At 48.9% G+C, this 27,442-nt stretch overlaps 2 protein-coding genes across 5 annotated transcripts in view; one reads left to right on the forward strand and one right to left on the reverse strand.

Moving 5' to 3' along the window:
- LOC126577606 (tyrosine-protein kinase Src64B) overlaps window positions 1-23,452 on the reverse strand; it is a 44,320-nt gene extending 20,868 nt beyond the window's left edge. Inside the window, exons 1-2 of one of the 4 annotated variants that reach the window (XM_050239373.1) lie at window positions 23,339-23,452; window positions 22,121-22,433 (exon numbers count right to left, since the gene is read on the reverse strand). The gene's annotated coding sequence lies outside the window, so the exon portion shown is untranslated. Of the gene's footprint in view, window positions 1-22,120; window positions 22,434-23,198; window positions 23,217-23,255 lie in introns of those variants that run through there. The other 3 variants (XM_050239374.1, XM_050239377.1, XM_050239376.1) reach the window with 3 other exon arrangements.
- A 302-nt stretch (window positions 23,453-23,754) lies between these two features.
- On the forward strand, window positions 23,755-27,384 carry LOC126577607 (histone deacetylase HDAC1). Its single transcript, XM_050239378.1, has 5 exons — window positions 23,755-23,992; window positions 24,484-24,596; window positions 24,675-24,792; window positions 24,865-25,986; window positions 26,054-27,384. Exons 1-5 carry the CDS (start codon window positions 23,950-23,952, stop codon window positions 26,131-26,133), a joined length of 1,476 nt encoding a protein of 491 aa, XP_050095335.1. The 5' UTR covers window positions 23,755-23,949; the 3' UTR covers window positions 26,134-27,384.
- Window positions 27,385-27,442: the final 58 nt, after the last annotated feature.

The following is a 27,442-nucleotide window of genomic DNA, read 5'->3' on the forward strand; positions in this document are numbered from 1 at the left end:
CGTGCAAACGACAAAAACCCCCGAGTACAAAAAGGAAACAATCTCGGAGAGCGCGAATGTCGATTCCACGATTCCCGGGGACCGGGAAAGGGTTGATGTATGCGTATTCTGGGAATAAGTATTGCGCGCACGCACCGGAATACGAAACGAGCCCGACGTTCGCCGGTTTGAAGATGATACACCCCGGCTGCGGTTGGTGCCAGAAGAAGACAATCCATAACCTTCGCAGCAGCAGCAGCAGAAGAAGAACACAGCAGTTCGTCCGGACCAATGACACACACGCGTCGCTGCTCTTATCGCGTGGGCACGTCGAATTTGGGGCAAGCAAATAAATTCTCCCTATTTTGCTTGCCTGTCTGTCGAAGAACTGGCCGGCCACCACGCGGTGGCACAGGAATGGTGAAGGAAATAAATACTAATGGTGTACAGCTGCAGCGTGGGGAAATCGAAACAATTACTTCCGCGATATGAGCGGCAGTCCGAGAGCATAAATCTTCATCTTTCGGCGCGAAGAGAGACTGTTTCGATGATCTGGCAGATAATCTATTTAAAAGCTGTTTCGGGTGCTCCAGAACGCCACAATGCCAAAGCTGCAAATAGATTGAAACTCTTAGTTTAATTAGACGAAGACCTCAAAGTATGCTACAAACGATATTTCATAAATAGAAAACGTAAATCGTTCTCCCTCAAAAAATTGTTATCTCCTGAAATGAAGCGCTCTCGTTAAGCTCGCTTTCGTAAGATGCATTCGCCGCTTTACTATCGACATCTCAATTTGAAGCTGTAATCTCGTCGCGCCCAGCATGCCCACACGCGATGCGGCGCACTTGGTTCTAATCACAACTTCCCTGAAATTAGCCCCTTTTTGATTTCTGGACGCCGTAATTACGACCGCGAGCGCTCCAGACCATTTATCCACTTAAATCATTGCGCGATACTCGACCCTCGGCAAAGAGTAAAGAACCCGCACACCACGGGTTCTCGGTCGGGCATTAAATTTATAGCAAATGATTAATATAAATGCAGCCAATTAATCTCGCAACTCCGAAAACCAGAAGCAACAGACGACGACGACGGAGCGGCGGCCCTCTGTGGTGCCGCTTCCGAGTGCTCTCGAGTGGCTTGGCTTGGCGGCCAGCTCGCCCCTAGGGTCTCTGTTGATTATGACCGACTGCAAAGCTTAACCATTAGCTTGACGTTCTAAAACCCACTTCAGCGAGCGATTGCATCGAGCAGCGCAGCATCTACATGACGCATCGTCATGATGATGGCGGACGGTGCTTTGGATATTGAGATTTTGTGGAATATTTTGTGATTTTATTACATTCGCCAGCGAGCCAGTGTTTCGCCTCTTTTTTCTATGGTTTCGGTGAGTTCATCAGTCGCAACCAAGAGTTATTCCGGCGAACCTAGCGGATGCATCCGCTGGAACCAAGCCTCATCTGAGAGAGTATCATCTGTCAGGTCATCCGGATAGGCTGGTTAGCCTGGGACCCGGGAGGAAGGAGCATGACTCATGATTCGATATAAATAGTGTTCCTGCTGCAGGCTGTGGCGATGTACGGAGATGGTGCTCCGTTTCACTATATTTAGCGAAAGTGAGTCAAAAGTGCGTCCCTCTGTACGGCAGAGAAAAAGGAGCGTAGAGATTATGATGAAAAGATCCATCCCGATTACTCATCGGGGGATGGGGGGAAGACAAACTCGCTTGCCAAAGCAGCATATTAGTCATCTTTGAAATCTGCAACAACAGAGCGTTAGGAGACGCTGGCGCCAATTAACTGATTGTTTTTGCTCGGTCGAGCCGTCATGGCACACAATTAAGAAACACAAAACGGCTCGAGAAAGTGCATTACTCCGACGGTCGACGGGATAAATCGATCGAAGGAGCCACCTTACTTCCGAGAGGATGCTCCGAAGCACCGGCAGGCGCCACACGAAAAGACAGAGAAATGAATTATAAGACAGATAATTGGTTTCTGCGTTAAATATGGCGGAAAATTCAATTATAACTGCCTTCTCGTGCCGCAGCAGCAGCTGAGGGATTGGTTGCAGATCGCGATACAAAACGTTTTCTTTCTAGTTCTCTTCCTTTTTGGGGACCCTTAAGCTGACAGAAAAGGCGTAAAAATGGGCAACCTCTGGCCGGTGGAGTACTGAAATCGTGCTTGAAACTGTAAATGACCAAGGCCAGGACAGGACAGGAGGGACCCACAGTTTGTGAACGCTTAGAAAAACTGGTTGGATCCCTCGAGGGGACCAGCGACCTCGAGAGGAGCGAGAGTTACCCTATTCCTTCCCGTGCTAATTAAGGCTCGGGACCATAATCCTCCACCAGCGAAAGGTCACGTCCTATTGACCTATTTCTGGGAAGTGTGTACTGTCTTCTCCCCATTTTCGTTTTTACAAAGAAGGATCCACACCAAGGGCAGAGAGTGTGTGTGGCAGGCGGCTGCCTCTATCTATGCTCTTCACCTTCGGAAGATGCCCTCCTTTCTCGACTTATTCGCGATACGTCACGAGCGGCACTTGAAACCGACGCGAAGGCGACGGAGGTGGACAAAGGCGGTGTAGTGTAGAGGATTCTTAACCATAGCGCAGCGGCGATGTAGATGGGGTGTTCGCGCTAATACTACATGCTAGGGGTACTTGTGTTCTTGCAGTGAAAGGGATGGTTCAATCCTTGGTTGAAATATTCAGTTTAGCCGCTCGCTTGAGGATTTTTCGAGGATCCGTTTTCAAATTCTATTCCCTGTTCGCTCGGCAAACAATACGAGATGCTCTATCGAGTTGAGATGGCGAAAGGAGAAGCAGCTGCAAGGGTACTTGTACGATGCAGACCCCTCGTTACACAGCGCCGCTGTCTCTGGTTAGTTCTCATGTTCTCGAAACAAAAGGAATACATTCTTATCAACGAGACAACAGAACAGACTAGAACTAATTGCATAAGTTATGGGAAACGTCGCATCGTTCGGTTGTTCTCGCCAAGTCGCCATCAAATTGACCTCAATATCCCTCCCATTAAATTCAGAAATTCACTTCCATTGATTTACTAACGGGTCGTGTCTTGGCGGCGATCTTAAAGACCTCTTTTGGTGCCCTCTTCTACTACTGCTACTACTTGTGTTCCCAGCACACGTTCGGATTACATTTTCAAACCGCATTACCTACCAACAAATCCCATTTACCTCCTCCTCGGCGGAGGCGGCGGCTTCTGTGTGCTTTCGGTTCATCTGTACGATGACCTTTTCCCTTGCCACGGTTCTTTCCCGGTTTAATGTTCCATCATCACCGAAACCCCCAAAATAAAATAAAAAAGAACCCAAACCGGAAGAAACAGAAACCCCAGCTGGAGGTTACTTTCCCGGGTAATGCGTGGAAAAATTAAGACACCACAGACCCGCTGGTGGTCGCACCAACTTCATTAGGGACGGTCCGGTGACTTTTCGATGTTCCGCGCGGCAGAGGCGGCAGGTGGCAACACACAGGCACACCAGAAACCAGATCCGGTGCCGGTGACCAAATAGCACTTCACCTTCAGCAAAACAACCACGAGAACGGGGCGCCTCGAGTGGGATTCATCGTCGACATTGTGGTGTGTTGTCCCACATAATTGATACACCCTGGGGCCGGTGGTTCCAGCAAAAACCCAACAACTTGGGAGCACGGGGACCCCAGGAGGAGCCCAGAAACCGCGAGCTGAAACATGAAACCGAAGATGCTACCGTAGGAACGACAACGTCATATAAACGTCCACACACCGCGGGCAATCTGGCAACAACTCGGAGAGATTCCAAAGTTCAGACACTATAAACTCTCGGTGTCTCTCGGTCGAACGGCACACGGTTGTTGGCCACCATCACCAATACCGAGGCAAAGATGTTCCACTACTGGGGTTTAGCGAAATTACGTTTAAATTATTTAATTCCCTCCTTTACTCGGTAATGACGGCGGTCCAGCAGAAGCACACTCCAGACAGACCAAAATCTGAAGGATCGAGGTTGTCATTCCAAACAACCAAGCACGCGCACGCACACATATCTCCGCCGATGTCCGTACGACCTTTAAACATCAGCCCGGAGTCCGGTCTCTTGTCTGTGGTATGGTCGCATCTCCGGATTCGGATTCGAAGAGTCCGGTTCGCTAAGCGTTGTGTTGTGTTGTGTAGCCGCGGCGCACAAAACCAGACCCCTGTCGGGACGGGACCGGTTTTTACTTTCGATGTCAAGTGCAACCACCGTGCAACCGGCAACCGAACCGAAGTCATCTTCCTAGAGAGTGGCAGTGGGCAGTGGCAGAAGCGGGCCAACCCATAGGCATTCGTCCGAACGATTTACGGCCCCGGTCTTGCAACGGTTCTACCAGCTCGGTCGGTCGGTCGGTCAATTAGGTGTGCCTGGGTAATGGGCCACCCGCCCCGGACTCCACTCTAATGGTGGACAGATAACGGGAACTCGGGACGGTTAGGAAGGAAGGGGAGATGGCGGCGGAGGACATTAGCATGCGGATGGAATTCACGCACCAACCAACGTCACTGTCGCAACGATCCGGACACTATTAGCAGGAGGACGAGGCGCATAATTGTACCGTCGCCTGATTGTTGCCCGCTGCTGCTGATCGTCAACAATTGATTTGCAGTTTTGCAGATTCGCGATTCCGACTGTTCCGAGAGGCAACAACAAAGAACACTCTTATCAGGTTCTGTGTGGTTCCTTCTTTCAGTTCCAGCGCTACGAACGGCGATGAAAACAATCAGATTACTTGGGTCGAGACGGCTTTCATCCATTTATGGTAGTCCTTCGCAAAAGGAGATGCTTGCCTTTGCAGTACGCGCTCGGTTTGAACAAGAAGCGTTGCTTTGTAGCGGGTAATCTTGTGAAGGATGACGGCAAACAAGAAAGCATCAGGACCATCTCTGGTCTCTGGAAAGCTGGAAAATCGTATTATTGAATTCGTTTAGTTCGTGCTTATTATGTCGGATCTTGCTGTTGAAGCAGGTTCGTTGAGGTTTGAGCTCGGCTTTGGAAATGGGTTTTGCCAGGTGAATTTAATTTGTTTTGCATTCTCATCAAATCTCTTTAGTGGTCGCTTTGAAATAATGTCATAAATTATTCCGGAATCATGTTAGAGGCTCATTTAATCGCGAAAGAACGTTTTGTGACCATTCGATGCTGCGAGATCTGTCGCATTAACTCGATCGATCGGTCAGAACTTTATGATTCAAAAACTAAAACGTTCATCCGGAACAAATCACAGGGAAGACTAATAAACACGTTGGTGCTACCGTTCGGTGGCCGCATACTCGGTGTCTACTCGCGCTGCAACAAACAGCAGCAGCACCAAGTGCGATGGAAACACGGGAAAATCAATGCAACGCGCCCATAACCGGCACGGTTCCTGCCTTCATCCTGGAGGACAACGACACGCACACCAGGGCACCAACAAATGCGACAGCCCCCCAGGGTCGGGTGCGTGCATTATTATGTCTGGCAAATGCGCAACCCACTGGCGGCGAGAGCGAGCACAACGAAATGGCTAAAATCATCCGATATGGTAGCCGCCGGTCTACCGTTCACCATCCACGGCAGCAGCACGAGCAACAGCAGTAGCAGCACCAGGACATGGCCATGCCACGCCACGCGAGAAACGTGCGTTTATTCGAAATGCACTCGACGGAAAGGAAATTGAAATGAATAATGCATATTTTTATGCTTCGATTCTGTGGCCGGATTCGTGCCCCGGCCGTACCACACCACACAACACACGGTTGAAAGAATAAAAAAAACTGCCTCCAACTTTTATGATTGTTCCCCTTTTGTACCACCCCGTCGCGGTACACCTTTCGGTAGGCCAGACAGCCAGTCGCGTCTGGTGCGCGCGCTCTCTCCCTCGAAAGAACGGCTGGGATTGAAGACCACAAATGAAATCCAATGGCCACCAGTGCACCAAGGGAAGCAGCACTCGCTGCGGAGTGTGAAAATGAATTTATACAAACATGCAGTGGATTTATGTAAAACACACTACCCGAGTCAGTGCACATCTCTCTTCATGTCGTTCGACACCTGATTCGGTTGCTTGCATATGAGCGCGATGATGGTTTGCTGCCATTGAATATTCTGTTCGCCTGTCAGCAAAGATGCGCAATTATCGGCAGTTATTAAATATTAAAAGAAGTTTAGCAAGAGTTTTTACTTGTGAAAAGTTGTCAAAGAGCAAGAGATTTGCGCAAAAATGTGTTTTAAATCACTTTTTTATGTTCACAACATACATTGATTAATTTGAAACAAAGCATCATCTTTAATGTCGTAAGCAGTGGAGAATGTAATCGGCCACAATTTCGAAAGTGATATAAAGATTGCTGACTGGAAGATATGTTGAAATGCATGCAGATTGCTGTCCAAATTCGAATGCTCATCATCTAGCATCCAAAAAATTTGACAGACGAGAGGCATTCAACAAATCTGCCTTGGCATCACTAGCGCCCACGTGTGGTGCTTGAGGTTTCCACATCAAATCGAGGTAACGCACACCGTAAACGGCTACGATTGACTGCGTTGGACTTCCACGTCTGACCTCTCGCGTACGAGACTACGTTACACACCTTTGTCCTCCTGCAGCGCGAGTGTGACAGATGAAACCAACGCAGGAATGTCTAATCGATTCGTAAATTGAATTAAACGCAGCCCAGGCAAACCTACTTCATAGATAGAGAGAGAGAGAGGAAGGGGTTGGCTTTCAGTCACACACGCCTGCAACACTAACTCTATCGTGATCGTGTGCCAGGGCCATAAGCGTGGTTCGAATGATGCTGCTTCGCATAAATGCACCCAAGAGAGAGAGAGAGAGAAAGACACGGAGAGAGGCTGGTAAAGTTGCTTCTTTCATACTTTTACAGACAGCAAACCAAACGCATAGCAGTTTTCGGGGCACTGCAGCTGTCAACCCACGAGAAGGAGTCGTCGTCAAAGGCAAACCGCCCGGCCGGCTCGCCTCTAGGGGCACGGCCAACGCAACAACGGGTCTCAGCTGTCAAAAAAAGGGAAAAAGATTTATTTATAGTCTCTTCCCGGAGGAAAGTCTCCTCCGTCCTGGACTCCGTCGACGTGGGGGAGACACGCGCGGCGGTACTGGTATGGCACCAAAAATGAAAGACATTCTCTATCGGCCGAGCTCACACACTCTTCAGCAGCACCAACGCAACTGCATAGCATAGCCCCCGAGTGCCGCTGGAAGAAATGTTCTGGTTTGTGGGCCCTCTCTAGACGGTCAGGCAGACAAGGCAAGGCATGAAAACAAACCCCCCGTCACCGTAAGCAGCATAATTACATATGTGGTGATCCCGCACGGTGTATGGCCTTCAAACGAAGACGAGTGCTTTGCGACGAATGTAACCACACGCGATTGCTTGCTGAAAGAGAGTCAAAGACACATCGACAGACAGACCGCAAAAACCGCAACACGACGGGGCCGAGACGGACACGAGAATACTTATTTGAATTGACGAAACATGACGCAAGAATCTGCCATGAATGAAACATACAAGGTGAGAGCGCACGAAGAGAGGTCCGTTTGCCTTTTTCGGTGATGAAGCCGTACCCGAAGGTACCAACAGTTCCATCGCAAACCCAAAACAGTTTCATTCATAATTGAACAATGGTGGCCGCCGGTGCGCACCGGATTAGATGAGCTAGGACGTTTGTCCAACTGGCTGGCGCTTGTGAGGAGTTTCGTCCAAAAATTGTAATAAAATCTCGCCAAAAAAAACCTGACCGTATATTCTCGATAGAAACGCTGCTACGTTTATTAACTATTTATCCTGGGAAGGAAAATTTGAATTCCTTTTCGATTAGAGCGGGGCGCGGCGCTGACTTGTTCCGAGAAACCAAACATCACGTCGATCGATTGCTGAACGATCGCATCCGGTGCCGGTACGTCCTATGAGAGCTTCTGCCGGCACAGCCTGGGGTGGAAAACTATGCTAGAAAGCCGCCATGCTACAAAGTCATGCCTGACAGTCATCCTGCTGCAAAGTTATGCTAGCGAGCTAGTTCCAGTTCGTGCACCAGTAGCAGCAGCAGCAGCAGCGGAACCAGGATGAGATGTAGGAACGCGGCGAATTTCTAACGACTCATTGGCGCCAACACCAGAGAGTCCAGCGTCGAACCATCGTACAGTACAGAGAGATCCTTGCTGCTGCTCGTGAGCATGGCACCACATTCCAGTCCTCCAAGAAGGAAGGAGCGGCACACATACACAGCTTAAGGGCATCGAACGAACCGGCCATTCCTTGTACCTTGAGCACGGCGTTGGAGCCGGCGAACGGGACCGACCGCTAGCTGCTAGGCGTCTGAAGTCTAATTCTGGCGCGCTGGAGCTGGCTGGGATCTCGTGCATAAAACATGCCAAGGCACGCTCACTCTCGCTGGCGTCTTCCGTGTCCTGCCATTTCCACAAAACACACATTCAAGGCTCGAAGGACACGATACGCTGATTATAATTCCATTATCTTGGAATTGTAGTTTCGCCGGTATCCAGCGCTCATCGTTCCTATTGGCGGTCGCCACACATTAGACACTCGCTCTCCCAGTCTCTCTTTCTCTCGATCCTCAAGGAAACGGAAACGGAAAAAAGGAAAAGTGTGAAAGAATTTTCCACTCGAGCGAACTCGCAACGAAAGTGAGGCGAGGCGAAGCGCGCAGACAAGAGCGCATTATTATATTGCTGGCAGATAGCCCGAGGTACGGCCGTTTATAAGGACATGCGGCCTTCATCGCGAGCATTGTCATTGTGTGCTGGCGTCGTGGTGGCCGGCCAATGATCGTTGTCTCACTTTCATTCTTTGCTCGCTCCTACAATCGACCATAACATCACCGGCTGGTCTCTAGTTGGATAAGCGTGGAACGTGTGGAATATCCTTCGCGAAAGGATTAGTGTTCGTGTACGGACCACTAACCCACCAAAAAGGACGATGCAGAACAAACAAGATATTAATTAAAACTCTTAAATCCCCTATGGAACTGAGAGTGATTATTTGTTTTCATTAGGATGTTTCAAGGACGTTCCAATTGATTAGAAAGCATATTGATTGGTTTTTGTTCTAAATAACTGGAATAAACGTAAAGCAATGATAAAAAATATCGTTGCAAAATAACGTACTCGTCAATAAATCAATGGTAAAGTGATAAAACAGCTAATCGTCTCATCAGAGCGTCCAAAAATGGGGTTCTCATCCAAGCACTAACATAGCCCTAGCGCTCTCAATGCATCGATGACTATTCGATGGCCATTCCATATCGTTATCATAACCAACCCCCCTCTAAGCCAACTGAATCGAAGTTTTTCTATTTTTCGATTGCATCTTTATGATTCTGCTGCACCTCGCAAACCGGCGATGATAGCTTAACACAAGGGATGAGCACCGTTTGCTGCCGTTGGAAGAAGCGGTGATGGTGCTGCTATTACATTTGCGCGCTTGCAGCACGATCCGAAATGCCAGTTGGCAGTTGGCCAACACGATTCCACCAATCGGACACTCTTTATAACCCCGACTCTTGTGTGAATGGGTGAGGAAGGTGTTAGCAGCAGCCCAAATGACTTTTCTATTCAGCTGCTGGCGTCCGTTGATGGTTCCGTTGATCACATTAACACTTATCTAAAGTGATAACTGCACACCTACTAGTTGTGAGTGATTCGCTAACAATTTTAAATACTTTACACGATCCCATTCGGCTGTGCAGAAGAAGATTGAGCTGAATGTTCACCATTAACTAGACTCGAGCAGATTTTGGGAACAATAACGATTGAGTAGACTTTATGTTTTCTACTAAATGATAAGCTCCCTCTAGTTCATCGTCTTTGTTAACAAATTCGCATAACGCAGAGCTTCTACAGGGCAAAAGCACTAACTGTCAAGGGGCCTTCCATCACACGACGACGACAGTCGACGGCGTGTGATAGGTCTATGAATACATTTACACATGTTAAATAGGTTTTCCATGATCCAACGGAAACTGACCATCCAAATGAACCACCATCACACACCATCACGTTCTAGTCTGCTCACCGCCAAATTACAGCCACATCGCCACCAACTAATGTTTGCTGACGTGCAGGCGTGCGGCAAGGCGACGATGGTAAGCCAAATTTGCAAATCCAAAAGCCAGCCGCCAGCGCCGCACACACGATGCACATTTGCAGCATCGCTGATGATGCACATTCGATAATGGGTGCCGTGGTTGCCTATCATAATGCGCCTTCGGTCTTACGTGAGGACGATTCAACCACAAAACACGCCACGCCACGAATGGTGCACGAGCATACGAATACGTGCATCGGTTGCACCTGCTACAACCCAACGACCGTGGTGTAATCGTGTCAGCAAAGTGTGAAGCATCTCTCAGGCCCCTGGGGAGGCCGCCTCTAACCGTTTGCACTGCCGCATTAAGGGCTCTTTCTGGAGAAGCCGCCTCGATGCAACCGCAGCTGCAACCACCGACCGAAAAGCACGAGCACGCGTTCTGCAGATTTAATCCAAGGATATCCTTTTTAATGGTTACACTTCTTCGGAGCAGCACACATTTGCTTCACGCTTGTTTGTAACAAAAGAGGGAGCCCGGGAAAGTTCACAACACGTGAACCATGCGCTCTTCGTAGCGAGATGTAGCGGAGAAATTAAAAGAAATGAAACCGAGTCCTTGAGGGTTTGTTCTCCCCGTTTTTGCATGTTCATCACTCCGCGGACAAGGATTGTACGATGTGGAGTAGCGAAAGGCTGCTGCCTAGGGCTTACAGTTGCAGCAACCAACAAGGGACCAAGGTTTGTCCTTGCACCGCACCTCACCGTCGAAAAGCGGGCCACATTCACCAAAGGCGTTGGTTGAGCGTTCGTGAAGGATTATGCGGATGCTTGGGGCTTCGGCTCGAGTACACATTGAGAGTGTGCATGAAATGAAAGAGGAGTTGCCTTGAAGAAGGTTGCACCAGCTGTTGTGCTCTTCTTCGTCAAAGCCATTTGACACCAAATTGGCAGGCAAGGACGCACACACATTTCCTTGTTGCAATCATAATGGATTAGGAAGTTTTTAATGAATTTCTCCCGCGACATTATATACCAACCGTGGTCGCTTCTACCGATATACCGGCAAGCAAGAGCAAGATTAAGAGCTGCCATCATTATTCACCATTAAAGCGCGTCATCTGTCAGCTGTGGTGATGGAAGAAGAGCGCACCCTTGGGACATAATTTTATTCCTTGGCATTTGTTTAAAAACACAAGGGGGGTTGGCAGGAAAAGCTCAAGTTGATGTGCAATGGCGCTGGCGCTCGCACGCGACTCCTCCACCTTTCACTTTCACGTTTCGTCCGAATTTTGCACCCAAAAAAACAAGATTAGGAAGTTGAAATCACTTTCCATTTTTTCCCCGGTTCCCCGGATCAATCGCGGCCCATTGGCCGGCCGGAGGTTTGTGTCATTCCACCCACCCGAAAGCAGCACCAGCTCGTTATCAGCACACCAAAGGGAAGAAAAGTCAAGGTAAAGCTTGCTGCAACCAACACGCCGGCTGCAGAAAAGGCAAGCGGCACTTTCGCTTTCCTTTTTTCCCTTGAATAGTTTTTGGCCGTCTTGGCCGTTTGGTGAAGGCGGTGACAATATGGCAATTTGGAAAGCTAATCCCTCTAGCCCGTCAGCCTGCGAACCGCGCAATATGCTAATGTTTACGAGGTGGCGTTCGTTGGGTGGTGGCTCATTGTTTCGGAAAGTAAAATTCGGAAGAACCGGTAACTGGAAATGCGAAGAAAATAAGCTTTTTCCACACCATTCAGGAGCTGCTGCGTCAAACCCAAAAATCGGCCCGTAGTCTAACCGAAGAGACGTCAACAAGCATCAAAAGCGCTGCGCCGTTTTGAGTTGCTCGTTTTCTCGTTTGGGTCTCTAAAAATAATGAGCCGTAATGACGCACTTTTCCAATGTCCGGTGGCATAAGTTCCCAGGGTGAAATGTTTTTCACGCGAACGAACCTCATTACACCTGACAAACAAACCAATTAGATTAGACCCACAGAGAGAGAGAGAGAGAGAGAGAGCATAGATGTTGATGACCAACTTTGCGATCGTTTTCGTTTTCGAGTCGACTGTCAATCAGATCGATCGGTGGCGAATCAATCAGTTTTGTGGGGAAGACAACATGACTGCAAACACAACGAAGACGTCTTCCTTTGGAGAAAAAAAAAACACGCTTCAAGTTGGGAGCCAAATTGTTAAACTATGTAAACCGCAAGTAGGACCGATCGCTATCACTTCTGCTTGCTGTTTGTTGTTGTTGACGGTAGCTAGTAGGTAGCTGTGAATGGCTGGTAAAGTACCGCGCTACGCTAGCAACCGTTCGTCACACCAATTATGCATTTGTTCCGTGTGCCCCGGAAACGCGGGTCTCCCCGGTCGCTCATGAGGTCCCTCGCAGCGTCATTCTGATGTTTTAGAATTGTCACTCGGCAAACGGAGCAGCAGCACACGATGCGGTTGCATTGTGGGGGTTAAAAGGGCCAGCAAGGAAAGCAGTCGCAGCTTGACAGGAAACGGGTTCCCCCGGGGGTGGTGGACCCCCGGAATTGGTATCATAAATCACCAACACGCGTTTAGCGTCGACGACCACGACGACGACCGCGACGGTCACGATGATGATGGTGATGATGATGGTCACGGTGTGGAGCTGCCGGCTTGGAGTGATTTCCGGTGCCCAGACCGACCACACTGCGAGACACCGATGACGACGATAACCACGATTGCTGTTTGATGTTGATTGCACTTACGTTTGATAAGATAAAAAAAAAAAGAAGAGTTCCACCGTACTCCGGCTGATGGAACGAGAACGATCCTGGAAGTGCGATGCGACGACCGCACAGTACCGCAGGAGTGAGGACCACGTGCGTGGTTGTGTTATGTTTAAAAAGGGTTCCTCGAAATGCCCCCGTTAATGGCGAGCGAGATGACTTTTCAGCATAACGGGGACGGACGTCTGTGCTGATGGCGCTACTAAACGGATTGTTTATCATCTTTCTGAGTAAATTAGAACGGAACCGGCCGGCGAAAAACGGATGGACGGTGAATTGTTCGAAAGCAGAACCCATCATGCTCCCATTTTCCTTTTTGCGAGACCTTTAGCGATGCCGAAATAATCCGTCGAAAGGGGATGCACATGCAAAGGCGCACTGCTTCAGAATTGGCCAATTGCCGATCACAATTGAGGCTGCATCTGTTTAAAAATATATCGAACTACTGTTGTTCGACAACAGGATTAACTGATGCGAGATAAATTTTAATTTAAAACAGTTCCAAATCTTACACCGGATTTACAGCATACAACGGATCCGTAGGATCCGGTATGCTGCTCAACTCGAGCCTCTGCTTCGGGGGAAAAATGAGTAAACAAACCGGAAAACGAGAGAGGAAGCAACGGGGACCCACTTTGGCCAATCATTTGGCAGCACTCCAAGGTAGTAGAGCCAGCACACCAAGCAACACAACACGTACACGACATTTGGCGGAAGCTGTGGGAGAGGGAACCATAATTTACGATTTTAATCCATTACCTTTCCCGTGGTGTCGTTGGACCACGTGGACAGCATAAGGGTCGCAGCGGCAGCAGCAGCATGGCCGAGGGGTGTGAGTGCCATGCTTTGGCAAGGATTATGAGCCAGCCATCCACCCTCTGGCGGACCTCTGACCTGCCCAACAAGAAGAGGGGGGTTTCATTCCTTAATCCTCCACCACAGGATTATGCACACAGTAAGCGTGCACGCACACACTGGTTTCGGGGAGCCGCATAGCACTACATTGCAACGTAATTGATCGCAATAAAAAGGGGCTTCATCGTCGTTGTCGTTGTCGTCGTCGTTGAAACTCGAAACCCCTTTTTACACCGACGATACACTCGAACTCCACAGCTGCTTAAGTGTGCTGAGCAATGAACTCATAAGCGAAAGCGAGCGAAGGGACGGCGAGGCAGACGAAAAAGAAAATCGAATCGAAATCCTCCACCGAAGGACCCTTCGCGTCCGGAAAGCGTGTTTACAGTGCCCTTCTACTGGGTGGCATGGATTTCTGATGAAGCACGTTCCCGAGACGGAGGCGATCAGGGTTTTAAGAATCGAGAAGCATCCTTCAATTCACCAGCTTGCGACAATTGGATAAGGGAAATAAGCGTCACAGGACGTGTGTGACGAGCCCACCACACCACAGCGTTCCCCGTTAACGGGGAAAACGCGAGAAAAACAAGGAAATGCTACGCCGGAACGCATGCGCGAAGGTTCTTTTCCTGTCAGAACAAGCATACCTTGGTGGTGCCCACCCTGAGACGGACTTGAAATGTGGTCTATTGGTTGTTGCTTTTATTTTTCGGTGCATGACGTCCCAAACTTCCTGTTTATGGCCTCGATAGTGAACCGATAGTCTCGCTATCCGAACCGGAATCTCCTCTCTCATTGATGGCGCAGTATCAATATGTGGAATATCAATCGATATTCTTGGCCAACTAGGCAAATGAATAACAAAAGTATGCTCGCCATATCTGCACCAGGGCCGGTGCCGCAACAGCATGTTACGAGTCGCAGCGGCAGGACAACGCGAGAAATGAATAGCCATTTAGGGGCCCTTATCTTTGGCCACCACACACATCATGGGCACCTGGGTCGGCTTATCGATGCATCAATGATTATTTGATTGATATATTCCATCCCAAGTGGATGGAGTGGAGTGGAGTGGAGTGGAGTGGAGTGGTGCGACTGCGAGACCTTCCGGAAATGGGAAAAATAATTCCCGATAATAGGGTCATCGATAATTCACGCAAAACGATTACTTCACCCGCAAAGGATGCCCCCGATAGAAGACAATGGGAAAAAGGGATGAATAATGCTATTGCCCGGCTATTTTGGGTAAAGTTCGTGTGTCCGTTGCTGAGCATAGAATTAGAATTTCGTATTCTTCCGACCTCCTGGTGTACGAGAAGTAATGTGTGCGAAGATTGCTTGCTGGCACACAACACACGACGCGCAACTATCGCATCCTCCTTTCACTAACGGGATCATTAACACGCCAAAAACACAACAACCCTTCACCAGCAGCGTCGTCTCTGCACATTCCCTCCTCCTCCTCCTCCTCCTCCTCCACTTCCATCGAAACTGATCGATTGGAGGGTGAAGATGGACCCCGTCCATTTCGCGAGCGTTTTTCTGCCGCGTAACTAACCGCAGCGCGTGGCAAATGTACGGCTTTTAACCGAGTCATGGCGCGTGTAACGCGGACAGCGACCGAGTCATTCCCTCACTGCCCGGGGGCCCGGCCCGGCATCATCAACATTGGCCCCGGAGTGGGGTGACCAAGAGCACCGTAATTGGTTGCGGTTTTCCACCCATCGAGGAGCGTCGAGGTCGGCTGATTACGGTTCCGTTCCGTACGCATTCACATCGACACATATGAGGCGATTCGGGTGAATAGTTTTTTCGTTTCGTTTTTTTTTAAGCTGCCACGTCTTCTGCCAGGCCCAGGAGGAAGGAAGTTTAATGCAAATAGGTACCACGCGACCGGAGGGAGGAGAAGCAAACTGTTTTTGTCAATCTCGAATCCGTCCCCAATCGGCGTCGAGGTGGGGATTGTGCTTTTTTGGAATCCGGAATACCATCACGGCTATGTCATGCTTCCACACCCAGCTGTGTTAGGGGGACCGTTGCTGGTGTACTCGCCCGTCTCTCTGCCCGTTTCGCATAGAATTTGGTGGTCACAACATATCGGAATCCGGAACATACATCTTGTCGCAGCGAGAGAGCTTACCTGAAAAAAAAACGAAATGGAAAATAGAGAATCGATAAGCGGGATGGACGGAAAGCTTTGCAACAAATTCGATTTAAAAACGATTGGTTAAAATGAAAAAAAAATCAGTAAAAGCAATTCTTTAGGCATCGAGCGAGAGAAAGAGAGACAGTTTGAGGTGGACCTTTCTTATCGTGCTCCTTGCAAACGGTTATCGGACTGCTGTTCCTCGAGCCATGCTCAAAGTCCTTCAATCCGTCAGCGTCTACTGGCGTCAGGAACGATTCTACGGAACCGTTTATTTCTTTCCATCTCATCCGGATGGAATACCAATACCAATAGCCCCTCCCATTATTGGCCTCATACAATTGTAATGGCCGCACCCAGATCGAACCAAAAGCTCTTCCGTGTGCGAAGGGGATTCTTTTTACAAAGTTCAGAGTTTGCACAAGCACCCAGACGGGAGAGTGAAATGGACATTAATTATGCAGCGTTTGTGAACTCACAGAATCGAATCCGGGGGGAGACTGGCACGGTTTTAGAAGCACGAGGGATAAAGTCAAACAATGAAGTGTAGCGATATTTATCCTAACACAGCTGGTGCGTGCTCTCTGGTTCTTGAGCGCCAATTTTTGCACCTTCGAGGTGTAAATTCCACATTAAACACAGCCGGGAGAGGTGTGATTTGCTATTACAATTGTCTGCTGGTCTGGAAGAAAGAATCCAGTGGAGTAGAATCTCTCGTAAAGCGATTAGCAGCTTTGCTTGAGCGGTTTTTAAGTTAATCTCTTTTAGCCTTGCATTTTTTTAAAGGTCTTTAGCGTGCCATTCGAAGCATTCATTTCCTTATTCAAAGGCCAGCCCAAAGTGAAACTAATTGAGCATATTAAATGCATCCTGCTGACATTGAACCCCGCATTTGATTAATATTCATAGAGGGTTCACGCGGTTCTTCAACATTCATCGTCGGCAACAGCCACGACACCCACGAGAGATTATGCACGGAATGGAAGCATTAAAACCGAGCTACATAAATTGTACCGAAGACTCCCGCGAGCGTGCTTCATGTTCATCATAACGCTGGCACCCTGGCCTGGCCAGTGCTACAGGAGGAGAATCCATTTTACATGTTTCACCCAGCCGGTTTCCGTGTGCTGCGGGATGGTGGAAACCAATTTCTGCTGCTCGCCCACCCAATAGCCGACGATCCTCCGCTAGAATGCTATAAAATGTATAAACACGATGTTCTGCTGGCTTTCTTGCTGCTGCAGAATTGCAGCTGCGGCAAACGCGAGAATCTTTTGCGAGACGGGTTTTAGACGCGGTACGGAACGACCTTCCTTCCAACGAATCCTTTTTTTTTATTAGAAGCCAAACCTTCTTTGAGCGGCGCACTCGCCGACATCTTGCCTTTGCGCTCACAGCCCGGCCGGTTACAAGAAATAGCCAAAGGTAATTAATGGAAACGGACGGCACATCCAAAGGGACCGCAGTCGTCCGCCTTCGAGGATGCTCGACAGGTCACCACCGTAGCAGCAGCAGCACCAAAGCGACGAGTACACTGGACACTCGAGCAGAAAATACAATTTATCTCCGCTGTACAGTGAAACCAAACCAAAGGTCTTGGACTACCCAAAAAAGGTTGCGATCTTTGCGAAAATACATAAAAGCTTGGGAGCAAATGGATGCCAAACAGTAAACAGAGCCGGTCGATTGACGATGACTACGAGTAGTGCAAAGAAAGTTTAACTAGAACGAGAATGTCCTGCGCAGAATGCGGAAACACTGCTCCTGCTGCTCCTGATGTGGTACCGTACCGTATATCGTGTTCTGGAGCAAGTTTAATACTGTTGCTGGAGTTTCATGAAGTTGGTCTGCAAAACTGAAACTCTCTGTGTGGCACGTGTGTTGCGCTGTTTGAATGCATACCAATCAGGAGTGTCAAACGTTGTTTAGTTTGCTTCTTAGTTTGTGATTACTGAACTTTGCTGATTGGTAGTGCCATGGTTGAGCCCTGTTGGGAAAAAGGTATCCAAACTCGGCCATGTCATTAGCATCGGTAGCATTACCAGCAGCATATTAACTCTTCTCGTAGCAGCAACTACGTTTTGTGATTGTGACGGTGGTTTTTACCGTAAATTTATATCATCAACATTTTTCATTAAATAAAATTGTTAAGCAACATTATATAAGCAAATCTGTTTCAAGAAAAGCATTTGTTCGTTCCTCGCAAAGCCATCAGAGCAGAGTAAAGAAGAACGAGAAACAGTTTATCCATTAGCAACATCAACTGGACAACAGCAGTGCAGCGAGTGAGTGAGTGTTCCAGTTAGCATTCCATTTACCGAACCCACCGAATGCACTCTCCACTCTCGTTGCACTCGTCCCGGACATTGCCTCCGAAACTGCACCGTTGGCTGCAAGGACGACATCCCGAGACGCAGACGACGCTGATGGTGGCGACATCGACGAATGCACAGACAGAGAATGGGGCCAAAATAAGCTTTTTTCCCTCCTCCCAGCGTACAGTCCTTCGTGTGCCAGACGGCGAACGACCATTTGACGACGACGACGGGACGGAATAAATCGTGGGACTCGCGCGTGGTCGCCGGTTCCTGCTGGCGTTGCACTTTTTTGATTAAGTCGAGCCATATTCCTGCTGCACCCAGATCCGGATGTTGGCGGTGGATGGCACAAACGGCAGCAGCAGCAACGGCAGCATTCGAACCGCCCAAACACCACAAACGAGGCCACCACCATATATTCACTCGGAACCTCTGCCCAGCGAGAAGTTTCATTGTCCTCTTTTTGGTCACAGTGTTTGGGTTTTGGTCACGAGGATCGTCGAGCCACAGGAACAAGGAGAGCTTGAGCTCCACAGCTCGAGGGGTTCAACAAACTTTTGATTGTCCGCGAGAGGTGTGGCATTGTGGCTGGGGATATCCCGGATGACGAACAAAAAAAAAGTGTGGCCAGCGCGCGAGAAGTGAAAGTGCCGTTTTTCACAATTTTACCTCACTTTTGGCCAGTTACAAAGGAGCACATTTAACGTGTGTAGCATGTTTTTGGGGTCGCCGGCTACAGCAGTCCGGCATTTATGTTTTTCTGCAGGCCCCGGCAGTGAAGGTTTTTGCACGTGCCATTGGAGTGTGTAAAGACGATTAATAACATAATCCGAGAGTACTGTCATCGTACCGAGGGCACGAGGAACAAGACGAATGAAGTACACCACCACCACATGCGGCTGTGCAATGGAGAGATAAATTAAAGGAAATCTGCCATCGTAAATCAGTGTCAGGTACCACCCACCTGGAACTCGAAAAGCTAAAACGAGAGGCAGGAAAAAGGAATAGGAGGGAGATATGGGAAGAGTGCAGCATTCGAGGGGCCTAGTCTGGTAGAGATAATGTTGTGGCCCCATGGAGTGTGGATGCTGCTTGCCAGCAACGAGAGCTCGAGGACCACTCGAATGGTAATAAATATCGTACAAGCCGAAGTGCATGGTTTTAAGATAATTAAAAGGTGTTCATTGTGGATTTGCACTACACGTTAGCTAATTTGCATCGAAAACCCCAGAGAAGGGAAGAAATTTTAAATAGTTTGACAACAAGAGAGAGGGGAGACACCTAAAACACAATCACATGACACCTTTTTGGGACACCCCAAAATCGGGGGCCGGTCCTGGGCCTGATGTGTGACGAAACGAAACTCATTTCATACATATTAAGGAACTGCCCGAAACGGTCAGCCAGCCAGGCAGACCGGCAAAGCCTCATCAAGAGCACTTTAGAGCGATACACTTTGATCAATCTGGTTAAATCAATTATCGTGACGAAAGGAGGGGAGGGAGGTGTGGAGAGACAACCCAAATAAAACGTAAATCCGATCCCGATTCGATCGATCGAGCGCATGGATATGTCAACGAGTCGGGAAAGGAGGTTTAAAAACGGTGCCCGGGTGGTGAAATTGGATACGCTCTTTCAACGGCCATCGGGCGTCACCAGCAACATTAGAGGCAGACGTGAGTCCAGGCCTCGTCGCAGGCGCATGCATGGCCTCAAGGCTACCCGTGACCGATAACCGGACCACTCCGCGGACCCACTCTACGCAGTGAAATCCAAAAGCACATAAAGAACGGTTTCAAGAAAGCCAAAACGAAAAAAAACCGGTTCCTGGATCAGCTGCTGCCGATGATGATGATCCGGTTGGCGTCGCCGTCTACGCTGTTCAGACCTCAGCGTGAGTGTTGATCAAGGAAGAGCCGAGCAAGCAGATGAAGCGTGATCGAAGCAAGCGATACAAACACAGAGACTGACTCCGTGAAGAGTGGAGCTTCAGAGCTTCAGCTGTGGCATACAAAACAATAACAGAAGATAAGAAGCACGATCAGACCGTCGTCCGTCTGTTGAAGATCACTGTCATCGAGACATCGAGAAGCAATGTCCGGGGTGGTTCTTGATTTCGCAAACGCATGCTGAGCGCAAGAAGCATAACCCAAAGAACGCCACGCAGCGCGCATGGTTTCTAATCTATTTTCAATGCTTCACCGGAGGGTGTGAACTGGTCACTGCCGAAAGCGAGCGATGCGTGGGGTGGCGTCAGTTTCTCTACCACAAAACGACGATTCCCCTTCCCCCCTGCTAAGCGACACGAGATCATATGCATTGCAACATGACTTATGCTTACACCAGAGCATTCGTTTCCTACATCTCGCGATGCGTCGTCATCATTTTCAGAATGCATCTAAACGGGAGAGAGGTGTCCAAACGCGCGGCCCCGTTGACTATCTAATCCATCCGGCTGGCTGGCGACACACAAATGATCTTTTGGTATGGAACTGGTGGTGGTGGTGGTGGTGGTGGTGGTGTGGTATGTTTTGTTAATGCTCAAACTGCCTCCCTCCTCTCAACGCACATCATCGCACTTCAAGGCCTCTGCTGGAACGAGCATCATCATATACCACACCGGTACGTGTCTGTCTGTCTGTCGGTCGCGGTCTGTCCACCCTCCAGCAGTTGATGATGCGAGCCGACGAGAGACAACACACGCAGTGACATCATCTATTTTTTTGTTTTTGTTTTCTGCTTCGTCGACGGTCCCCCAACCGAGCGGTACCGATAATATGATGATGGTGATGATGAGGATGTGTCTCTCTTTGATCGGTGTCTCGGTGAATTATGTTTTCTCTACTCAGAGGTTTCTGATACAAAAGCGCACCACCACCACCAGCGTGGAATCTGAATTTATACAAAACGAAAATTGTTAATAAAAATTCGGGAACTGGGATCCCGCATGAGGGATTTCATAAAATGCCCTTCCAATATCTATTTCGTGGCTTGGAATTTTATAATAAAATGCAAATCAATCCACAGTCGGACGGAAAGACCAGGCCTACATCACCGAATTTCCCCGGGCACTCTACACACACCCGGAGTTCCAGGGGACAAACAGAGGAAAGCGATTCTGGTGGAAAAACTGGAACGGAGATGAAACGCATGCGTGCGGCAGCGTCGTCGTCGTCGTTGTTGTCGTGGAAAGGGAAACCCCCAGCCCGTGGTATGAAACAGACCACCCCGCGTTCTGATGATGGCGTCCGTCCATCGGTGGCAGACATACAAACACCCGGCTAGCGATAAGCGATAACCGACCACCGTTGTTGGACCAATAATTGCTCCATAATGATGGAGAGGCTTAGCAGAAAGCGTGGCCGACAGACGGTGGCTCAATTTCCGATGTGTCCTCACCACCCTCCACCCCCACCGATTAATCATCTCACCGTCTGTCGCAAGACCGCGAGAGGCCAACAAAGTGGTCAGCCACCGGACGGAACTGGGAGGGATTCTTCTCTCTCGGGTGTCTGCGATAAGGAACTTTGATTTTTGGCCACGAAAGGTTTCACCGAAAAGTGCGTCGTTGGATACCCGCGCGGGGGGCGCATGCGATGCCGGGGCCGGAAGAAATCGATACATGGTCGGTGAAGACGGGGTGGGGGGGGGGGGGGGCTATTGGCTATACGACGCACCCATTGGCAACGGTACAAGCGAAAGGACCCGCCGAGTGTTATCAGAAAGCAAACAACAATCACGGACGGGACGCGCAACCCGGGCCTTTCTCTCTCTCTCTCTCTCTGCCTCTCTGTCCGGGGGGGCAACCAATCTATTGCCTGAAGATAAGAAGAGCCCCGCCACGACGAGTGTCTCTTCCTGCTGTGGCTCGAGTGGTTCGAACCAGTTACGCCGAGAGAAAGAAGGATTTCTGAATGGAAAACACACAAAAAAGGCGTTCGATTTGAACGGTAATAAGCGACCGATACGCACCTTTCTTTGGGGGCCTGGGAATCCGGAACAGCGAGGCTCGGGGTTCGCTTGGGTCTAAGTAATCCACAACAACACAAAGCAACCGTTGACTCCTGCTTCGGCCACTTTCTTCACCCCACTGGTTTCTAGGCGCCGATCACCAAACACACTCACACGAAACGGCCAGCACACTGCGGTTTCACCGTTTGATAGATTTTTTCTTGCTTTATGGCTTTTTTCGGGCTTTTTTTTCACTCCTTTCACTAAATAATCTGCACTAAAGGACACGCGGCGCACTCGATGCACGGCACTAAAAATTCACGTCATTTTAACACTGGAAGGAATAGAGAATAAAAAATTGAAATTGTTGGTGCTTCTAGCAACCGGATAAATAACAACAGAAATGCGTTCTGCTCTCGGGCACCGGAAAATTAATGTTGAAACGAGAGAAGCGGAAATCGGTCCCGTACTTTTCTTCCATCAACCGCTACCACTTTGGATATTTCTTGTGTTGACTTCATTTCTTGATCCTTTTTTCCCGAGCACACGCACACAAACACACAAGCACACGTACATACAGGACGACGAAGGATGGTTTTTATGCGGGCAAGGATAATGCTCGAGGCAAACCAGTTTTCCTTCGACGATTTTGAACACTTTTGGACACCGTTTTCGGGGAGGAATTTTCAACGGGAAATGGGCATTTTCTAGCACCGAAGCATTCTGGATGTGAGCAGGAAAAACACAAATTTCGGCAGGACGCTCCGGCGACACACAACCTCGAACGCACGCGCACGCAAAACACCACGAAACTATCACCAGCAGCAGCAGGATATCATCATCGTCATCATCATCGATGGAGGTAGGGAGAAACACGCAAAAACAGGCGAATTGATGGAAATTACTGTTCTTTGTTGGGGTTTCATTGATAAAAGTTGAGAAACCGCCCGATTAATTGAAGAAGATTCGAAAAACACCCGACCGAACGGGGACTGCACAACCGAACTTTACCGCGTCCAAAAAAAGAACGCGCGAGCGTCAATTGTCGGAAGTTTAATGAAAAAATGCACAAGCACACGTTTTTTTAACCGAAGGTTACTTTAATTTTCGAAGTTTTTTAAGGAAATTACGGGAGGATGAATTAATTGTTCAGAACCTAAGCATGCCAGACGGTGGGCACGTGTTGTGATACTCGCTCGTTACTTTCACGGATAAAGAGCACTTTTCACTTCCTGTTACCTTTAAACTTTTCCAAACAACATTTATATATTTTTCCACAAAGTCCGCGAACACGACCGTTTCGTTAGAAGAGTTGGGAAGGAAAAAAATGGTTTCGGCGTCGATCGGCTATTTGGGTAAGTATTTGACGTGCCGACCAAAGTGTCTTAACTAACCACATTGCAGCCATATTGGATTATGATTTTAAACAGATATTGCATGTTGTAATCCACGGACACATAATGATAACGGAGTTTCCATATATTTTATCTATTACTTTACGGTTTTTAATAGCTACAACGTCCTTTGATAAACCCTATTTTTGGCTGATTTTCCGATTTTCCAGTCTAGCAGGGTTGTAGTCCGATGGTCCGGTGTTGCGGAGTCACGCGTTTGTGTAGACGCTCAGTTGTCAAAGTGGCGTTTCGTGTAAACCTCGCAGGAAAAGTCGCTGGCCGCCGCGCTCGCTCGCTCGTTGAGTTTTCCGTCTGTTTTTCCTGTTTTTCCGCGGTTAAGTTCGCGTGGGTCCGCCTGTTTCTGCCTCCTCGTCACAGTTCTACCCGCCCGCGACCGTAAATCGGTGCAGAACAGTGTACCAGTGCCGCGTCGCCAGAAACCGAAAAGCGCGAAAAATGCAATCGCACAGCAAGAAACGTGTCTGCTATTACTACGACAGTGAGTATTTTGTGCGAAATTCGCCCAAGAATTGCTCCTCAATAGTGCCGCATAGGTGTGAAATGCGCGTAAAATCGGCACTTTGCGCGGAAGGAATTGTGGTCTGTACAGTTTTGAAAATTTACGATCAGCGTTACCTAGCTATCACTCGCAACGCCAAGCGACCGTACTATTAATCGCTTCCCGTCTCGCTCACTCACTTGCCATTCTTTTGGTTGTGATTACGGTTGTCTCTCTCAGTCGGCGGCACAAAGCGAGTGAGCGAGAATGAATGCGATGCCGCAAACCCCTTTTCCCCTAGAGTGAAAGAGAGCGCGAGATGATGAAAATTAGCGAGACAAGCTACGGCGGCGCAGGTCGAGTGATGGCTAGGGAACGATGGGCTTAAATTTTCAAAACTGAAACACAATTGACCGCGGCGGCATTTCTTGGCGCTTCTTTACCGGAACATAAATTTGCGAAACTCAACATAATATGATTTTACCACCCAGGTGACATCGGCAACTACTACTATGGCCAGGGGCATCCGATGAAGCCGCACCGCATACGCATGACGCACAATCTGCTGCTGAATTATGGACTGTACCGGAAGATGGAGATCTATGTATGACTAGCACAACAATGACCGATTGGTCTTGGCCACCGTACCCATCGTACTCATTCGATGATCCTTTTTTTTTAGCGTCCGCATAAAGCTACGGCCGACGAGATGACAAAGTTCCACTCCGATGACTATATCCGGTTCCTGCGATCTATCCGCCCCGATAACATGTCCGAGTACAACAAGCACATGCAGCGCTGTAAGTGAAAAGTCATTAATCCCGCGCTAGAATCTCAAACTCACGGCATTAACCTCCTCTTCGCTCGTACAGTTAATGTCGGTGAGGATTGTCCGGTGTTCGATGGGCTGTACGAGTTCTGTCAGCTTTCGGCCGGTGGTTCGGTAGCCGCTGCCGTCAAGCTGAACAAACAGGCGTCGGAGATTTGCATCAACTGGGGTGGCGGTTTGCATCACGCGAAGAAATCGGAAGCATCCGGATTCTGCTACGTGAACGATATCGTGCTCGGCATTCTGGAGCTGTTAAAGTACCATCAGCGTGTGCTGTACATCGACATCGATGTTCATCATGGGGACGGTGTAGAGGAAGCGTTCTACACGACCGATCGCGTGATGACCGTCAGTTTCCACAAGTACGGTGAATATTTTCCGGGAACGGGCGATCTGCGTGATATTGGAGCGGGACGTGGCAAGTACTATGCCGTCAATATTCCTCTGCGCGATGGCATGGACGACGAGTCGTACGATTCCATCTTCGTGCCGATAATCTCGAAGGTAATGGAAACGTTCCAACCGTCGGCGGTGGTGCTACAGTGTGGTGCCGATTCGCTGACCGGTGATCGACTCGGTTGCTTCAATCTGACCGTCAAAGGGCACGGAAAGTGTGTCGAGTTTGTGAAGAAGTACAATCTGCCGTTCCTGATGGTCGGTGGCGGTGGATACACGATCCGCAACGTGTCTCGCTGCTGGACGTACGAAACGTCGGTGGCACTCGGTGTGGAGATCGCTAACGAGCTGCCGTACAATGATTACTTTGAGTACTTTGGTCCTGATTTTAAATTGCACATTAGCCCGAGCAACATGTCGAATCAGAACACGACCGAGTACTTGGAGAAGATCAAGAATCGATTGTTCGAGAATCTGCGCATGCTACCGCACGCCCCCGGCGTTCAGGTGCAGGCAATTCCGGAGGATGCGGTCAACGACGAGTCGGAGGATGAGGATAAGGTGGACAAGGACGAGCGGTTGCCGCAGCAGGACAAGGATAAGCGCATCGTACCGGATAACGAGTTCTCGGACTCGGAAGACGAAGGAGAAGGTGGCCGGCGCGATAATCGTTCGTTCAAGGGCCAGGGGCAATCGCGTAAGCGGCCGCGCGTGGAGAAAGACGGAAAAACCGAGAGCACCGATGTGAAGGACGAGAAGGAAGCGAAAAGTAAGTTCCATCATTGTTCCGGTCACGATGATCTATTATTCTAATGTTTTGCCTTCTCTTCCAACAGTGGACACGACTGAAAAGGAGGAACCCACCAAAGCATCATCGGAGGAGCCTGCCAAGAAGGAAACGACAGCCGTTGCATGATCGACGTTATCCTCGTTCCGGAAACACCAGCAACATCCACCGGTCTAACTCACCTAAAAAATGGACGTAGATCAACCCGTGTGGTGATGATGGTGTGACCGTTATCAGGCTAATTTCAATCAACCACATCTCGTCTCTAGCATTTAACCGAAGCGGGGCGGCGTAATTTTCCAGTCTCCGTTTACTGGAACGGTAGGTTCTACTTTTAATTTTAAGTTACAATCGTGGTCCTCCTGACTTGTGACAATTTTAACAAGCAATCCCGCACATTTCTACTTTTAATTCATATAAAACTCATAATACTTATCCTTTTGTCTGCCTACAAAAAATCTATGTTATCCGTTCTCTGCTGTCCTCTGACAAGACCAATAGATCACCAATAGAGATCGATGATATGTAGAGAGTCCGTGAAACTTTGGTTCAATAGGAGAAGAAGAGGTTGAAGAAGAGGAAATCAAGTTTAAAATTCCTGCTGGAACGAGGCGGGCTGGTTAGATAGGAACCGCAACCGAGGGGTGCCGAACTCATACAATTCTCCATTGATCTCAGGAATGATGATGCTATTTACGAACCACTGGGCTGGGACTTTTTCTCCTCAAAAACACGTTATTTTCATACAAAGTCAGTACGAGAAGTCAGCACCACTGATGCTGGCCGAGCAGAACGTGCGTTTCTTTCGACGACGGGTACAACAGGGAACCGGGATTTATCGCTACTACTAGACCCTGCCGATGCAGGTCGCAGTTTTAAATCAATGTCCTTCGTAATGGAATTTAGAGTGTACAGAGCGGCAGTGAGGCATACATACGCAGAGCTTGGGACGAATTAGCTGCCGAATTCGGAGGAAAGGAAGGATGCCGAATGAGGCGCTGATACAGACATAAACACAAACACATCAATACCAGTTCCAGAATCCGCTTTAGATTAAGATTACCCGATACACGATACACGAAAAGATACTAAATAATCAACCAGCAGCACTTATCGAAGGTGAAATGTTACTGTGTTTCTCGGCGTAGCATTTCTAAGCAAGCAACAAACTCCGGCAACAGATAGAGCGAGACAGGGTCCGTAGATACAGTGCGTTAACGATAAGGGCAAGTACGACGATTCTGACGAGCAGCAGCTCCTATGTGCTGCGCAGCAGGGGTTGATGACAAAGGGGGGAACGCCGATCTAGTTTTAGGGGAAAGCAAATGAACTAGTATTACCAAGTAAATACAGCAGAGATTTGCGATTTACCAAATACAACCAGGATTTAACGGTTTCTTTCCTTTCACAGTGCGCGTACGATCCGAAACATTCGTTT

The sequence above is a fragment of the Anopheles aquasalis genome, chromosome 3, assembly GCF_943734665.1.
Source record: "Anopheles aquasalis chromosome 3, idAnoAquaMG_Q_19, whole genome shotgun sequence".
NCBI lineage: Eukaryota > Metazoa > Arthropoda > Insecta > Diptera > Culicidae > Anopheles > Anopheles aquasalis.

Coding starts and splice junctions, on each gene's coding strand:
- LOC126577607 (XM_050239378.1), top strand. CDS start 23,950: ATGCAATCGCACAGCAAGAAACGTGTCTGCTATTACTACGACA. Junction 24,793..24,864: donor CAACAAGCACATGCAGCGCT/GTAAGTGAAAAG, acceptor TCGCTCGTACAG/TTAATGTCGGTGAGGATTGT. Junction 25,987..26,053: donor GGACGAGAAGGAAGCGAAAA/GTAAGTTCCATC, acceptor CTCTTCCAACAG/TGGACACGACTGAAAAGGAG.